Raw genomic sequence first — 18,631 nt, 5'->3', positions numbered from 1 at the left:
CGCTCATGTATTGTGTGAAGATTGAAAAAGTTTGAGAACGTCAAAAGTATGAAACAATTTCTTGGCTTGTCATCGGGGTTGTGCATGATTTAAATACTTTGTGTGGTGAAGATAGAGCATAGCCAGACTATATGATTTTGTAGGGACAACTTTCTTTGGCCATGTTATTTCAGAAGACATCATTGCTTTGTTAGTATGCTTGAAGTATTATTATTTTTATGTCAATACTAAACTTTTGTCTTGAATCTTTCGGATCTGAATATTCATATCACAATTGAGAAGAATTACATTAAAATTATGCCAAGTAGCACTCCGCATCAAAAATTCTGTTTTTATCATTTACCTACTCGAGGACGAGTTGGAATTAAGCTTGGGGATGCCTGATACGTCTCCAACGTATCTATAATTTTTGATTGCTCCATGCTATATTATCTACTGTTTTGGACATTATTGGGCTTTATTATTCACTTTTATATTATTTTTGGGAATAACCTATTAACCGGAGGCCCAGCCCTGAATTGCTGTTTTTTTGCCTATTTCGGAGTTTCGCAGAAAAGGAATATCAAACGGAGTCCAAACGGAATGAAACCTTCGGGAACGTGATTTTTAGAAAGATTATGATCCAGGAGACTTGGACCCTACGTCAAGAAACAAAGGAGGAGGCCACGAGGTAGGGGGCGCGCCCACCCCCCCCCAGGGCGCGCCCTCAACCCTCGTGGGCCCCCTGTTGCTCCACCGACGTACTCCTTCCTCCTATATATACCTACGTACCCCAAACGATCAGATACGGAGCCAAAAACCTAATTCCACCGCCGCAACCTTCTGTACCCACGAGATCCCATCTTGGGGCCTGTTCCGGAGCTCCACCGGAGGGGGCATCCATCACGGAGGGCTTCTACATCAACACCATAGCCTCTCCGATGAAGTGTGAGTAGTTTACCTCAAACCTTCGGGTCCATAGTTAGTAGCTAGATGGCTTCTTCTCTCTTTTTGGATCTCAATACAATGTTCTCCCCCTCTCTCGTGGAGATCTATTCGATGTAATCTTCTTTTTGCGGTGTGTTTGTTGAGACCGATGAATTGTGGGTTTATGATCAAGATTATCTATGAACAATATTTGAATCTTCTCTGAATTCTTTTATGTATGATTGGTTATCTTTGCAAGTCTCTTCGAATTATCAGTTTGGTTTGGCCTACTAGATTGATCTTTCTTGCAATGGGAGAAGTGCTTAGCTTTGGGTTCAATCTTGCGGTGTCCTTTCCCAATGACAGTAGGGGCAGCAAGGCACGTATTGTATTGTTGCCATCGAGGATAACAAGATGGGGTTTTTTTTATCATATTGCATGAATTTATCCCTCTACATCATGTCATCTTGCTTAAGGCGTTACTCTGTTTTCATGAACTTAATACTCTAGATGCATGCTGGATAGCGGTCGATGAGTGGAGTAATAGTAGTAGATGCAGGCAGGAGTCAGTCTACTTGTCTCGGACGTGATGCCTATATACATGATCATAACTGGATATTCTCATAACTATGCTCAATTCTGTCAATTGCTCAACAGTAATTCGTTCACCCACCGTAAAATACTTATGCTCTTGAGAGAAGCCACTAGTGAAACCTATGGCCCCCGGGTCTATCTTCATCATATTAATCTTCCAACACTTAGTTATTTCCTTTGCTTTTATTTTACTTTGCATCTCTAGCACAAAAATACCAAAAATATTATCCTATCATATCTATCAGATCTCACTCTCGTAAGTGACCGTGAAGGGATTGACAACCCCTTATCGCGTTGGTTGCGAGGAGTTATTTGTTTTGTGTAGGTACGAGGGACTCGCGCGTAGCCTCCTACTGGATTGATACCTTGGTTCTCAAAAACTGAGGGAAATACATACGCTACTTTGCTGCATCACCCTTTCCTCTTCAAGGGAAAACCAACGCAGTGCTCAAGAGGTAGCAGTCCCTCGTCGATGGGCGGGCGGCTGGGTTTGGCCTCACGCGGATCTGGGCTGGGAACGTCGTGGTGGGGCATCACAGCAGGTGGCATGTGGGGAGGTATGCAGGAGGGATGGGTGGCGCTGACTTGGTCGGACCCCCCGTCGCCGGCGCACAAGTGCGCCGGTGCGCCGGTTGTGGACGTGGTCCGCTCCTTCTCCTCCCCCTTCCACATCCTGGTGGCTTTTGGCGCTATGTTGACTTTGGTCTAGGCAAACAATGTCGGCTCCGTCGATGGTTGGGAATTGCCGATCGGTGCAAGGCCCGTGCCCTTGGATGGGATCTAGGGTGCCTGGTGGCAGGGTGGCCGCCCTGATGGCGTGAGCCGATGTGCTGGCGGCTCGGGTGCTGGTCCCGACCAGGAGGGTCGGGCCGAGGACCCCCGTGGCAGTTCATTAACTGGCCACTTGGAGCAGCCCATGACGCATACAAAGAAGATTGCAGAAGCCTTGACGTACAAGACAAGATGAGGACTCCTTATCCGTGGAGGACTCCTCTCCACCGACGTAGCCAACCAGAACTCATGTTATCCTAGGCCTCCGGTACATTATATAAGCTGAGACTAGACTAGTCGATAGATGATTACAACCTCATACACACACGATCTCATGGTAGATCATCCTGTAACTTCTACTCCCTCCAAATCAATACAATCAAGCAGGACGTAGGGTGTTATCTCTTCGAGAGAGCCCGGACCTGGGTAAACCCCTGTGTCTCCTGTTACCATCGCACCAAGGCTACCAGCTCAGGACCCCCTATCCGAGATCTGTTGGATTTAACTGCATCATTGGTAGCCATATGATGAAACTCGTTAACAAATCTCGGTGTCGTGTTCATGTGATTGTTTGGTCCTCGTTAGATCAACTATGTGCCTCGGATTAATTCTAACAAGATATTTTCTAGTTTTGCGGTATACCAGTTAATTAAGCTAATCAGTAGTTGGATGTTGTTGTAAGAAAATTCCTTCTATCAGATTGGAACCGTTGGAAAGTTAGCAATTCACCGAACACCTTTTGAGAAGTGTGATCAAGAGGAAAATTGCAGAAACACCACCACAACTTCTTTTTTCGAGAGCACTCAAAGCGCGTGCCTTAATTTTATAAAAGAGAGCAAGACAATTTACAAGAGGTCTAGCGAGTGCGGGACACTCGAAGACAAACACCCACCACCACTCCTACAAAACGACACGAGGCTACTCTCTCACAAAGCGTTGTCAACTACCTGCTCCCCGGGCCGCCAACTTCCAATCTCTAATCTCATCGAGGATCTTCACCACGAGCTCTTGCGTGTCTACCTGTTGCTCAGTTATGTTGAACACCCTGGCGTTCCTTTGCTTCCAAAGTGACCAAGCCGTGCAGATAACCAGGGTGTCGAAACCACGTCTATCTTCCTTCGCGAAGCCCGATCGTTGTTGCATCCACCATTCCAGAAAAGAGCCCGTGCTCGTGGGGCAGGAGATCTGTAGTTGCAGCTTGTCAAAACAGCCCATCCAAGTACCGCGCGCATAACCACATTGCACCAAGATTTGGTCCAGAGTGTCTTCATCCAGCAGACACGTGTAACAGGCCGAGGTGTGATCTTGCAATCCATGTCTAGCGTGACGATCCGCCGTCCACAGGCGATGTTGTGAGGCAAGCCAAGCAAAGATCTTGCATTTGAGAGGGGTGAGACTTCTCCAAATGGCTGTGGCGTAGGGGCAAACCGGCAGGCCCTCGCAAAGGCGATTGTAGGTAGATTTGGCAGAATAAGACATGGATGCCGCGCATGGCCACAGAAAGCTGTCAGGCGACTTATCATCCCTATGCACCGAGGCAATGGCATGTCTCAAATGCATGGGTTGAAGGAGCGCCATGTGAGAGGATACGAAGGGGACGTCCAACGATCATTGCTCATCTTCCAGTGCCCACTGCACAGTCCTAGTGTTGATGCGGCGTGTTTCTACCAGCTCAAGGATGAGATGCGCGATGTCTTGCACAGAGTGGCCATGGATCCATTGATCCTTCCAAAACAACACTTTGTCTCCTCGTCGTCCTCGACCAACCTCGATGTGCACCAAGCAGTCGAAGACGGCTCTCGCCTCCTGATCAATCAGCATTCCTAGCCCTTGCGAACTTGAAGAGGAACAGAAGTACTAGTAACATTTTGCTACAGATGCAAGTTTTATTCAGCTGGCTGAAAAGTTTAGCCTGTCCATTACACGGTCACATCTCGCAGGACACCCATAGGAACGTCGCCAACATCGACCGACGCTCGACGCAAAGACTGCGGATGCTTGCTGTTTCCTACGACTTCGTAGGCCGACGCTCGTCGACGAACAGCTTGATGTCCCCCACGAGCTTGCCGGAGTCGGCGATCTCCGGGAACGCGTGGAAGCCGTGGATGGCATCGGGGTACTCGACCACCTTAACCGGCTTCCCCTTGCCGCGCAACGCCTCCACGTACCGCGTCTGCCAGCCCTTGAGCAGGTCCAACCCACCGACCACCACCATGGCCGGCGGGAACGCCTCGGCGAGCTCGACGCGCTCGCCGCAGACGCGAGCGGCGGGGTGGTCCCGGGTGGCGCCTTCTGGCAAGAACTCCCTCCAGTAGGCGTCCGTCACCACCATCGACAGCGAGGGCCCCACCTTGTCGAGCGTCACCTCCGCCTCCGTCCGCTCCTCGCCCCCGAAGAACGGCTGGATCAGGACGACGCCGGCGAGGCGTAGGGATGATGGTGACGCCGTGGTCGTCATGGCCGACCAGCGCTGCGCCACGTGGTGCGTGATGTTGCCGCCGGCGCTGTCGCCTGCTAGGAAGCATCTGGAGAGGTCCACGGGGACGGCAAGGTCGGCGGGGAGGCCGTTCGTGTCGAGGTAGCGGAGCACGTCCACACCATCGTCGTACGCTGCCGGGAAGCGGTGCTTGGGGGCGAGGCGGTAGTTCACCGAGACGACGACGGCGCCGAGCCCGTGGCAGAGGCGGCGGCAGAACGCGTCGTAGGGGCGGGACGCCGCGGAGAAGAGCACGAAGCCGCCGCCGTGGAAGTAGACGACGACGGGGACCGGCGCATCGGCTGCCGACGAGGGGGAGAAGACGCGCGCCCAGAGGCCGCGGGAGGCGTCGACGGTGACGTCGGCAGAGCGGACCCCCGACGCGTCCGGGCGTGGCCTTGCCGCCGCGTGGAGGTCGCCCAGGGAGAAGAGGAAGCGCCGGACGCTGCCGTCCGGCCGGTGCGCGAGCGACAGTGCCGCAAACTGGAGGCGTACCGTCCACGGAAGGGCCGGCGGCGGGCGCGCGTCCTCGGTGCCGGCCATTGCTTGCACCGCAGAGCAAGCAGATCCGCGAGAGAGTGGTTTGAACTTTGAAGTAGCTAAGCGTGGAGGGGACAACGGGGTGTAAAATACTTGGTCTTCGATGCGATCGATGGACGATGTTCGAGGACAAATATGACAACCTGGTCAGGTTGATTTTTAAAAGGGTTTTTATCATTTATACCACCGGTGTGTCACACTACTCAGTTTTGCCACTAGGAATTTCAACTACTCAAAAATGCCATCGCTTCATTAGACACATGCTCAAAAATGCCACTAGACATCATTATTGTGATATCAAATCTCTTTTGTCACGTTATAATGACATAAATACCTATGAACCAGCATGTCAGCTCTCCCTCTATCTCACTACAATAAAGTATGGGGCCCACTTGATCCCAACATCGTTCTTATTTTTCTGTAAAATTATTCGCTTGGTTACTCCTGACGAGTGGGGCCACACCTATCGTTGTGAGATAGAGAAAACTGAATGTGGGTCTAGGCTTATTTTTGTCATATAACATGGTTAATGAGTTTGACGTGAAAATAACAATGTCTAATGACATTTTTGAGCAAACATCTAACGGAACGATGGCATTTTTGAGATATCTAATGGCATTTTTTAGCAAGCATCTCATGAATTAATGGCATTTTTGAGTAGTTGTAAGTTCTAATGATAAAACTGAGTAGTGGGACATAACTAGTGGCATAATGATAAAAACCCTTTTAAAAAAAGTAATATCACTAGAAGTCACAGAACTAGGGCTTGATGTTCAGTTTGGTGCTAAAATTTTAAAAATATGAATTTATGGTCACTTAACTTGACAGCGCGTACAAATACGGTCACAAAATACACATACGTACGCATCAAGATGTATTGCCCCCCTGTCAGTGAGTGAGTGATGACACATGACTAATTCATTTTTGCACAAAGCACCCTGGAGTCAAACTCGCGAACGATGTTCACGACACAAGCTACTCTAACCAACCACCTTTCCATGTTCGCACGTCATGCAAGGATAGCAAACTTAGATGTATTAACGTGGAGCTTAAATGACGTATTTTTTTTTCACAGCTATGAGCAGTGGGTGTACATCTGCAGCCCATTTAAGCTATTTTAACCGTCCTTTTTATTTACCTGAAACATGTCGAGGCTCGCACTGCCACAGTTGATTCTGTTATTTTTTCTTTAAGGAAAGGCATACGCCCGACTTTATAGATAAAGCCATAAGACAGGTAGCAAGAACAACACCGAAACGTATCAAACACACCCAAGTCCCAACGTTGGGCAGGACAACGCGAATAAAGTCATAGTACATGGCTCCCACGCCAGTACACGGCACGCAGGCCGGAATACAAGGAACCAGCTAAGCTAAAGACTCAGGCCCAAAAGAATCCCTCAATCAACGTGCTCTTGTCTGCATAACTGAGACGCCGTGGTCCGGATTTTGCCGATCAGCATAGATAGCGCCTCTTGCTCGTCGGCTTTAGTCATTGATTTCCACTGCTGCAGGAAAGCACACGATTTAAATAAGCAGTCAGCCGGTTTAGCCGGAAACACGTGCTCGATAGTAAATTTGTTCCGAGTAGTCCACAGAGACCAGCATAAAGCCCCCAAGCCCACCCAAAAGATCCGTCTAGAAATACCGGAAAGGTTGGATGCCAGGCTGCGCAACTCAGCAAAGGAGGCAGGGGCCCAAGACACATGAAGCCAGTCCCGCACACAACTCCAAATAAGCTTAGCCAGGTGACAGTGAAAAAAGATATGATCCGAGTCCTCTACCTCACCACAAAGAGCACAAAACTGGGAACCCGGCCCGTTTCTCTTACGAATCTGATCAGCTGAGGGCAGCCGGCCTCGAAAGGCTTGCCAGAAGAAAAAATTTATCTTAGGGGGAATACGGGCCTTCCAAACTTTGGAAAAAACGACTGGTAGGTGCGCCACCAACTAGCTTAGAATAAAGCGACTTAACAGTGAACCGCCCAGAGGCAGAAAGCGGCCAAAGCACCGAGTCCCTGACCGTCGAGAGCGTAGGGAAGAGGGCAGTAAGACGTTGCCAATCTTCAAACTCTACTGGCGACAGAGAACGGCGGAAGGCCAGGTTCCACCCCTGGGAAGCAAGCTTCGCAATAGAAATATTAGGGTCAGAGCAGTAAGAGAAAAGGGTAGGGAAGGTCACCGAGAGAGGTGAATCTCCACACCACCAATCAAGCCAAAACCGAATAGAGGAACCATCCCCAACAACAAACTTAGCAAAAGATTGAAAAAAAGGTCTAACTTTGACCAGAGACTTCCAAAACTGAGAGCCACCACGTGGCAGAGCGAACATCGGGCTAGAGGATGGGAAATATTTAGCCTTAAGGATCGACAACCAAAGGGGTTGTTCCTCAGCGCTCATAATCTTCCACCACCATTTAATCATCAAGCATTGGTTCATGATGGGTATTGAGAATCCCTAACCCCCCAAGGTTTTTGGGCCTGCACATCAATTTCCATTTGACGAAGCGATATTTGCGGCGGTTGTCCGCAGCATTCCAGTAGAACGCCCCACGGTGTTTGTCAAAACCAGCATGAATCCCAGCCGACAAGAGAAAGAAGCCCATAAGGAACATGGGGAGGGAGGAGAGACAAGCATTAATTAGGGCCACTTTACCAGCGTTCGTATTATATCTACCCCGCCAGGGAAGGACCCTGTTTCCCACCTTAGTGACTATCGGGGCAAAATCTTTGGCATGTAGCACATCCGGGGAAATAGGCAACCCCAAGTATTTGAACGGATAGGAGCCCTGCTTACAATTAAGAAGGTGGGCCACTCGCGCGGCTTCCGACCCGTCCACACCAGTCACAACTACTTCGCTCTTGGCGAAGTTAATCTTAAGCCCTGACATAGCCTCGAAGCAGAGTAAAATAAATTTGAGGTGGGCAAGGCAGGCCTCATTCATCTCGACCAGAATAATAGTGTCGTCCGCATATTGGAGATGGGTGAGACCATGGGGAATGAGATTAGAGCAAACCGGAGTAATGTGCCCAGTGGCAGCCGCCCTAGAAAGGAGGCGAGATAAAGCATCTGCAACGAAATTGAATAGGATGGGAGAGGCAGGATCGCCTTGCCTCAGGCCCCTACCATTGGCAAAGAATTTGCTAACCTGACCATTAACATTGATGGCAGTGTGGCCTCCCGAGACCAATTGCATAATCCTACGGACGAGGGGCCCCTCGAACCCTTTGGCCAATAAAACTCTACGCAGAAAATGCCAGCTCACCGAGTCATAGGCCTTCTCAAAGTCTAATTTTAGAATCACCGCTTTCGACTTACGAATCTTAAGATCATGAACGATTTCATGCAAACAGAGGACCCCGTCCAGAATGAAACGACCCTTGATGAAAGCCGACTGGAAAGGGCTAATGGTACGGTGGGCAATGGGGGAGAGACGAGTGGCTAATCCTTTAGCCGGAAACTTGGCAAAGTTATTAATAAGGGCGATCGGCCTAAATTGCGAGATCAAATCCGCGCCCTTGACTTTAGGAATAAGGGTAATGACAGCGCAGTTAAGGCGAGAAATGTCCACCGTACCCAACCAGAACCCTTGGATGATCGAACAAATGAGAGGCCGCAACTGCGGCCAGAATTTTTTGAAGAAGGGGATCGAGAAGCCATCAGGGCCGGAAGCAGCCTGCGGGTTAGCCAAGCTAATCACCTGCCAAATCTCATCATCAGATAAGGGAACCATCAGGTCCGAATTTTCGTCCGGAGAGATCTTAGACCCCTCACCCCAAAAGTCGGGACAAAGGCCAAGCCCAGGGTCCGGCTTAGAACCGAGTAGAGTAGAATAGAAACTAACAATGTGATTCATAATGAAGGACTGGTCAGAAACTCTAACACCGTCAATCAACAGAGTGTCAATGAAACACCTGCGGCGTCTGCCATTCGCGATCGCAAAAAAATAGGCTGTCATAGCATCCCCTTTTAAGGTCCAGTTAAGGGCACCTCGTTGGCGCCAGTAAATCTCTAACTGTTGGTGGAGCAGCAGCAAAGCGTCTTCCAGGGAGTAGCGAGAGGCCCACTGAGAAGGTGAAAGCCCAGATGTGTCAGCAGATAGATCCAACTCCCGGATTTGAGATTCGACGGACTCCTTGTCTCTACGCACCTCGGCCGCCCTATTTTGAGACCACCCCCTTATGAATTTATGCAACTCATAAGATAGCTTGTGCCAATCATCCAAGGGGCCAAAGGAGCGGTGAGTAGAGGAGAGAAAATTAGTGATCTTAGAAGCCACCATGTCGCAAAAACCCTCCACAACAAGCCAGGAAGCATCAAACTGGAAACGGGAGGGAGAAACAAGAGAAAGGATACCCGCATCCAGGATCAGGGGAACATGATCAGAGCCCACCGCAGGCCTAGCCTTAAGCAGCGCGCGAGGAAATAGCGAGTCCCACTGAACAGAAACGAAAACCCTATCCAGCACCGACCGGACAGGCGAGGATTGATGGTTAGACCAGGTGAAACGCGCCCCCACCCTAGGGAGCTCACGCAGCGCGTAGTTACTGATGAAATCATTAAAAGCATTGGCGAGAGGCCAGGAGAAATTAGGATTGTTCTTGTCGGCCGGAGAACGTAGAAAATTGAAATCTCCCCCAATTAGAAGAGGAATAGAACAAGTTTCAATCTTAGTCGATAGTTCGTCCAAAAAGAGAGGAGCAAGCGTGTGATCCGCAGGGCCATATACCACCATAAATTCCCACAAAGTGTTGAGCTGACGATGATGAACCACACAGCTAGCCCAAAAGATGCCATGATCAAAAGTAATGAAATCAAAAACGTCCCGCTTGGATCCAATCAAGATTCCCCCAGAGTGGCCCGAGGCGGGGAGAAGGTGCCAATCAAACCTATCCATCCCAGCTATCGCAAATAGTTCAGAAGGGGAAAAGGATTCCTTGAACGTTTCGACCAGCCCTAAAATGTCAATATGTTCACCACAAACCAAGTCATGAATCTGGTGACGGCGCCCCCTAGCACCGAAACCACGAATATTCCAGAATAGAGCTCTCATTTGCAGGAAAGGTTTTTAATACGGAGACTCGATCTGCACGGAGCCCCACAAGGCTTAGATCGCTTGGGACGCCCACCTTAGAAAGGGCCGGGGGGCCGATGACTGGCCACAACCATTTGTCGCCTCCAGCCCCCCCGGCTTGGCCCTGAGCATCAACATGACCAGCACCTTTCGCAGCCTCAACGGCCTTAGCAATGGCAGCCAGAGCTGCCTCATTGGCCCTAATGACAGAAAGAAGGTGAGAAGGGGAGCTCATCCCCGGTATCGCAGCCACCCCAATATCAGACATGATATGCAGCAAATGGTCATCTGACAGAGCTGGTAAAACAAGGCGAACAGGAGAGGCAGGGAGAGATGGTTGGGCAGACGAACCTGAAAGAGGGAAGTCATTGGCCGTGGCACGCCGCTCCGCCCGCACCGCCACCGAAACGCCAGAATCGCGCACACGCCGGCCCTTCCGCACCGTGGATGCCGGAGAGCGCAGCACAGGGGAGCACCAAATCAGCGACGTCGGCCCAGGGCCAGACCCCGAGACGGAGCCCAGGTCCTTGTCCAGACGCCGCGCCAGACCCGTCGCCGACAGCTTGGAGTTGGAGGAGGCCCGACTCTTAGCCGAAAATTTCCGGACCGAAGACTTCTTCTTCTGCTTAGATGAGGGCTCGGTGGTGCGCAAGGGGGAAGCTGGAAGGTCCTCGATCCCAGAGAAGGAAGGAGACTGCGGGCGAGTAGGCACATTGGAACAGACTCCAGAGATGGGGGTCCCCTTACCAGCACCAGTGGCACGAGAGGCCAGGTCCTCCTTCTGAGGGTTAGGGGCAGGGGCATTGTACTTGAGCAGCTCGCGCTCATCCGAATCCAGCTTATCCCATTCAGACTGAGTGAAGCGCGGCTCAGTTCCTCCACTTGGGTTCTGCCCCCCAGCTGGCCCATCCCCCTGCGTGTCATCCTTGTCCTAGTCCGAAGGCTTGGAAGGAGGAGGCGGGGGTGGAGGAGGAGCACGATCTGCCCCCTTCACCCGAACCCGAAGTCGCACACCCTCGGGAGAAGGGCAGACATCCACAGAGCCATGAACACAAGCGGGATCGATGCACCAGACACTGAGACGAACCGGGCCAACCTTGCCCAGGGATTCCGAATCCACCTCCACAGGCTTGCCAATGAGCTTACCAAACGCCATCATGAACTCCATAGATCGAAGCCCCACGGGCACGTCGTCCACTAGCACCCAGATCTTGCTAAGCGGGCCCACCGCCTTGGCACCACAAGTAGCTGCTTTGACAGAAACCACAAACTGGTTGAGGGGTAGGGTAAAACTGGTGCACGAGGAGATCATCCATAGACAGTCCTTAGAGGGAAAAACCACTGCAAACTCATACTCGGAAAGCTGGCGCACCTGCCAATCCCAACCACCATTGTCCCAAATTTTCAAGCCGTCCAAGAGGGTCTGCGGAGAGATCAGCTGACCACACACCGTGACGATGGCCGCGTTAGAGAGGGATGGCGCAGCCATCACCACAGGAACATCAGCATCGAGAGCGAAGAAAGAACATCCGGGAATACCCAAGCCAAACTGGATGAAAGAGGGAATCTGGGCACGGTTACGGCAGTCGACAGTGAGATGGTCGTCTGAGCGGCAGATGAGGCAGAAGGGTGGATTAGTACATCTAGACTGGAAGTGATTCGGGCGGTGGCACGCGAAGCAAGTCAGGGTCGGTGAAGGGCCCGAAGAGGCAGGATGCTGGCGAGGAGGGGGAGGCGGCGGCGGCGGCAGGATGCCATCGCCACGGACCGCAGTAGGGGGACCCGAAGCAGGGGGAGGGGGCGCCGATCCCCGGCGTGCGAAGAGGAGGAGCCAGGCCCGAAGCGCGGCCCCGAGCAAGAAGCACCGCCCGCCGCAAACAAGCGGGGAGGGGGCCGAGGCGGAGGGACCGGGCCCCTGGCCGGAGCGGGGCGCGGCGTCGACGAGGAGGAACCACCGCCAGCCGAAGCAGCCACGGCCTCCCACGGATCCAGCCCCGCGCCAGGGACCGTCGACCCAGATCTGGCCACGGAGCGCTCCGCCCCCACCTCCCACTCCTCCCGCTCAGAAGGCAGCACGTGCGCCGCCCGCTCCGATGTGAGCTTGGATCGCAGCTCCGCCTCATAGGCCAGATCGACCCCATCGCCCGGCGACGCTTCACGGGCACGCTTGCTACCCGAAAGGGCCTCGGAGGAGGAACCCCGAGATTTGTCCATGGCGGCCACCTCAGCGAAGGAGAGAAGAAGTGGGGGTGGGGAGGGAGCGGATCTGGAGAACTGGCGAATAGGACGCCGCACCCTGCGGATATCAGCAGCGGACGCCGGAAACCCTAGGAAGGGGGGAAGCGCCGCGACGCACCCATAAATACCCACCGCAAGCCAGGCCAGAGAGGGCCGAGTGGGCCGTAACGGGATTGCAGGCTCGGGAAGGGGGCGGACGCGGAGCAGTGGCCACAACCATCTGCCCCGGGCCCATAGACGAGAGGGGGGAAGACACGAGGGACGACAGAGCCGGGGGCCCGGGCGGCCCCGCACAAGACGAACCAGGCACCGCCCGGCCCACGAGCTCACCAAGGCCCATATCGACCAAAGAACAGACCGGATCTGTTCAGGTAGGTTGATGCATTAAGAACAACATATAATGCCATCAACACAGTACTTACAAGTGGAGCAGGACGAGAAATCATGTTCAGGTAGGTTGATGCATTAAGATCAACATATAATGCCATCAACACAGTACTTACAAGTGGAGCAGTAAAGCAGGTACTAATTGCCATCAGGAAGGTTTGACATAGCTGTAAAACTGAGTGACATTTCAATAATCAAGCCCCTATGCATGGAAATTTGTTCTTGCTCCCTCTGTCACTCTAGCTGGCTGTACACACATGATGCATGTCTTTCGAAAAAAAAGTAATATTCTACTCCCTCCGTCTAGGTGTGTAAGTCACCTTACGAAAACCAAATAATCCCAAAACAGATAGGCACGGTACATTAACTCACTCCTCGTTTCTTGTTTTGTGACATATCAACCAATAAGAGACATGAGCCGTGCATGCTTTGAATGACTTAAGACTATCAAACATGACATGCAGTGGTTAGTTCATTGCATGCAATGCTATTAATTAGCAAAAAGTCATTAAGTTCTCTCGTTTTCCCCTCCGCCTTGGTTGCGGTGCACAACCTAAGATGACTTACACATCTAGACGGAGGGAGTAGGAATATTGTACACACAAACATTCATTAGTAATAAAAACATTTTTGGTCAAAAAAGTAAATAAAAATATTTAAATATCATTTAAGTTTCGCTTCAATACATCTAATTTTGCTATCAATAGCTGACATGCAGACGTGAAGGGTGGGTTGGCTAGAGTGGCTTGTGGTGTAAACATCTGTTGCGACTTGTACTCCAGGCTCCCCTATTTTTTGTCTTAATTTTTGTACCTATATGCAGTACAATGTTTGGCTTTTTCCACACACAAAAATGTGAGGGTGTTTTGTGCAAAAATGAGTCAGCCGAGCGCCACCACTCACTGACCAGTGGGGCCATACGCCCGCATGTGTATTTTGTGACCGTATTTGCACGCGCTGTCAAGTTAAGTGACCACAAATCCGTATTTTTAAACTTCTAGCACCAAATTGAACATCAAGCGTAAGTTCTATGACTCCAGGTGATATTACCTCATTCTTAAATGTGACATTTTGGCATTGATGCATGACGAGAATGAACAGTAAAAAATCATCCTAAACAGTTACACTTTCTGACTCCTTTTTTTTTGAATCACTTTCGACTCCTCTGACAGAGAGCAAACACATTGTGGTCTAACTTTCGCTGCTCGACACGAATGGGGAGGAAACAACATCGTACGGAGACTTGGTTAATCCCCTCCGAGGGTGATCAGAGAGGATTTAGAGAAATTTTGGTTTGCAAGGGATTTAATTACTCCCAATTCTTTTCGAGAGAGTGGGGGTCGAGACGATAGGTCTAGAGAAGGGATGAATAGACACTATCAAGTCAAAAGGTGCACTTTTTAATTCTTTTAAAATTTTAGGCAGATTTTAGCACAAGTTAAGCGGCAACCAATACAATTTACACATGCATATCCAGAGTACAGACAGCGCATAAAGAACAATAGGCAAGTGCTAGAAAGTAAAGGAAGGTAGAGATCGGAAGATCAAACGCAATGAAGACACACTAATTTTCGGCGTGGTTCCGATAGGTGGGGCTATCATACGTCCACGTTGATGGAGGCTTTACCCACGAAGGGTAACGGTTGCACGAGTCCATTGAGGGCGCCACCTAAGGGTCCACGAAGAAGCAAAATTGTCTATGCCATTATAACTTTCGTCCATGAAGGACTAGTCTCATTGAGGGTAGATCTGATGAGTAACGCAGTAATTTCAAAAGAATTCCTACGCACACGCAAGATCATGGTGATGAATAGCAACGAGAGGGAAGAGTGTTGTCCACATACCCTCGTAGACCAAAAGCGGAAGCGTTATGACAACGCGGTTGATGTAGTCGTACGTCTTCACGATTGACCGATCCTAGCACCGAAAGTACGGCACCTCCGCGATCTGCACACGTTCGGCTCGGTGACGTCCCACGAACTCATGATCCAGCAGAGCTTCGAGGGAGAGCTTCGTCAGCACGACGGCGTGATGACGGTGATGATGAAGCTACCGGCGCAGGGCTTCGCCTAAGCACTACGACGATATGAAGGAGTGGAGGAGGGGGAGGGTCGGCCCTCTACTATGGCGCGCCCTGGGGAGTCCTACTTCCGCCGGGAGTAGGATTCCCCCCTTTCCAAGTAGTAGGAGTAGGAGAGAAGGAAGGGGAAGAGAGAAGAGAAGGAAGGAGGGGGCGCCGCCCCTCCCCTTAGTCCAATTCGGACTAGGACTTGGGGGGGGGGGGCCTGCCCTAGGCAGCCCCTCTCTCTCAGTCCCCTAAAGCCCAATAAGGACCATATACTCCCCGGCGAATTCCCGTAACTCTCCGGTACTCCGATAAATACCCGAACCACTCAGAACCTTTCCGATGTCCGAATATAGCCTTCCAATATATCGATCTTTATGTCTCGAACATTTCAAGACTCCTCGTCATGTCCCCGATCTCATCCGGAACTCCGAACTACCTTCGGTACATCAAAACACATAAACTCATAATACCGATCGTCACCGAACGTTAAGCGTGCGGACCCTACGGGTTCGACAACTATGTAGAGATGACCGAGACACGTCTCCGGACAATAACCAATAGCGGAACCTGGATGCTCATATTGGTTCCTACATATTCTATGAAGATCTTTATCGGTCAAACCGCATAACAACATACATTGTTCCCTTTGTCATCGATATGCTACTTGCCCGAGATTCGATCGTCGGTATCTCAATACCTAGTTCAATCTCGTTACCGGCAAGTCTCTTTACTCGTTCCGTAATGCATCATTCCGCAACTAACTCTTTAGTTACATTGCTTGCAAGGCTTATAGTGATGTGCATTACCGAGAGGGCCCAGAGATACCTCTCCGATAATCAGAGTGACAAATCCTAATCTCGATCTATGCCAACTCAACAAACACCATCGGAGACACCTGTAGAGCACCTTTATAATCACCCAGTTACGTTGTGACGTTTGGTAGCACACAAAGTGTTCCTCCGATATTCGGGAGTTGCATAATCTCATAGTCATAGGAACATGCATAAGTCATGAAGAAAGCAATAGCAACAAACTAAACGATCATCGTGCTAAGCTAACAGATGGGTCAAGTCAATCACATCATTCTCTAATGATGTGATCCCGTTAATCACATGACAACTCATGTCTATGGTTAGGAAACATAACCATCATTGATTCAACGAGCTAGTCAAGTAGAGGCATACTAGTGACACTCTGTTTGTCTATGTATTCACACATGTACTAAGTTTCCGGTTAATACAATTCTAGCATGAATAATAAACATCTATCATGATATAAGGAAATATAAATAACAACTTTATTATTGCCTCTAGGGCATATTTCCTTCAAGATCTTCATGAAGTAGGCGATCTCCTTGCCCTTACAAACTCTTTGGTTCAACCCACATGATTTGGGGGCTCCCAAGTGACACCTAACAAATCTGGGAGACACCACTCTCCAAAAGGTCATAGATATTGTTATTGATAATGAACTCCTTACTCTTGTGCTTCAAAAGATAGGCTTGAGGGATCCATATCTCCATCCATCTACTTGCCTAGTTTGATCTTTTTCTGAAATATACTTGACGAAAACATTAGTCGAACGACGTGTATTTTAAAATGAATTACCAAAACCACCAAGGAAGCAAATGTGTTTCAATGAGATTTGTTTTGCGAGAAAACGAGGTTTATGATCAAGGGACATCACACAATCACTTATAAGAAGAGCATTCCTTGTGGTCAAACCTATTCTTTCAGTGGTAAGTGGCGTACCCATCTACAACGAGGTGACTTTGTTGATTTTAAGATTAGTCGGCTCGATATTTTGGAGGTGCTCATTGGATAGGATGGGCTTGCGTGTGCTTATAGGGGTGAGCGTGCATATGTGTATGTGAGTGTTTGCATTTATATTATGTTTTGCTAAAAAGAACATACACAATATTATATCAAGGCACCAAATGTGTCTGAGCAAAGCAATCTTGGCTGAATGACCTTGGGTTGGAGGAGCAGATAAACTACAGTGCAACATGAAGAAGTACATGAACTAGAGCTTCGGATGAACTAGGAAGGGGATGAACGGAAGATGAAATAAGGGCATCTTTAAGGGCACTCCTCAAACCGTTATGTATGTCCGCTCGGGCAGTCCAAACAATGTGTGGGGGGAAACATCCAAACGGGCCTTCAAAACTTCCTCCATTTGCCAAGACTGTCCGAACTACCTCAAACCGGACCCATGTGTAAGGAGGATATGGGGTTGTACGAACATATCCATCACATTAGACCAGACAAATCAACCCTACCCTAATTCGTACCAAATCACCCCTCGTCTCTCCCTCTCTCTCTCTCTCTCTCTTGCTTGTCTTCGACCCCCAACTCCCCACCATGGCCCTTCGCATCCCTCCTTCACCGCGGCCGCATCATCAGGGCCCTTCTTCACCGTCCTCCTCCCAAATAAAGATCGTTGGTTGACCTCATGGGTAGAAATTCTTTGAAACAAAGACATGGAACTGCAAAAAGGGGAGTACATCAAGAAGGATGAGAACTAGGGAAGATACAAGTTCTAATTCAATGTCTAGAGGAAAAAGATTGACTTGGAGACGGAGAAGGTGAGGGGGAGATTGCTAATTGACTTGAGAAGGAAGGGTGGAGATCGAGATGATGAAGGCGTGGGAGTAGATGGATCTTGAGAAGGAGTGGGAGCACATTGTGCTTGAGAGGGAGAGAAGGTGAGCATTGAAGAAAGGAGAGCGACAACCAAGGTCGAGCAAGTTGTGATTGCGAGGATCATCGAAGAATTGAGGATCACGTTGGCCAACGCTAGCCTAATGGATCCAGACGCTAAGGAGTAGTTCTCCAACGTGCGTAAAGACATCAATGTGCGTAATAAAAAAACTTTGATTTATTTGAATTATCGTCTATGTTTGAATTTTTGAATTATTATAGAGGATCATGTTTGAATTGTTGAGCTATTCGACTTGTTGGTTATTGAATTGTTGAATTATTTATGCTCAACATTTATTGTTGAATGTGTGGAATGTGGTGAAAATATTGCGAAATATGGACAAAAAAGGCTTGGAATTATGGGGAATGGAGAAGTCAAGGGTGCCTCTGGACATCCGTTTTTTTCTGGACAAACAGGTCTGTCAACAGACATTTCCCGAGACATATGGGGAGCATATTTGAAACTTTTCCTTGGAGACGCTCTACCGAAGTCATTGAGGACTTGGATTAATGGGAGGGGATGGGCAGTGGTAGGAGAGAGCCTTCTACATATGGTCAATGGCTAGTGGGTGCATATTATCGTAAGTATACTAAATGAGTTAGGTTCGGTTTGTCAAAAATTTGGCCCATCGGCACTCAATGCTCACGGTAAGTAATAACCAAGTACTATGATCTTGCTTGGATTACCAAATGGGATATACTTTATTTGTCGTATGAATACCTCACCTATCTTGAAGGAATGGATGGTCAAAATGTCGATCTCACTTGTCACCATGACCCAAATTTTATTTACAGGGATAATTTTCTCTACTAAATCAACCTTGTTTTAGGGCCTGATATGATAGATGCATTGGATGACCTAATAACAAGTCTAAGACG

General features: G+C 49.6%; 1 protein-coding gene across 1 annotated transcript; it reads right to left on the bottom strand.

Moving 5' to 3' along the window:
• Nucleotides 1-4,156: 4,156 nt before the first annotated feature.
• On the bottom strand, nucleotides 4,157-5,323 carry LOC123048883 (probable carboxylesterase 18). Its single transcript, XM_044471909.1, has one exon. It carries the CDS (start codon nucleotides 5,288-5,290, stop codon nucleotides 4,280-4,282), a length of 1,011 nt encoding a protein of 336 aa, XP_044327844.1. The 5' UTR covers nucleotides 5,291-5,323; the 3' UTR covers nucleotides 4,157-4,279.
• Nucleotides 5,324-18,631: the final 13,308 nt, after the last annotated feature.

Source organism: Triticum aestivum, chromosome 2D (assembly GCF_018294505.1).
Source record: "Triticum aestivum cultivar Chinese Spring chromosome 2D, IWGSC CS RefSeq v2.1, whole genome shotgun sequence".
In the NCBI taxonomy this organism is placed as follows: domain Eukaryota; kingdom Viridiplantae; phylum Streptophyta; class Magnoliopsida; order Poales; family Poaceae; genus Triticum; species Triticum aestivum.
Note: the sequence above shows the minus strand (reverse complement) of the source record. Positions and strands in the feature narration are given on the sequence as shown.

Bases quoted from the DNA above. Each gene is read 5' to 3' on its own strand.
- LOC123048883 (XM_044471909.1), bottom strand. From the start codon at position 5,290: ATGGCCGGCACCGAGGACGCGCGCCCGCCGCCGGCCCTTCCGTGGACG.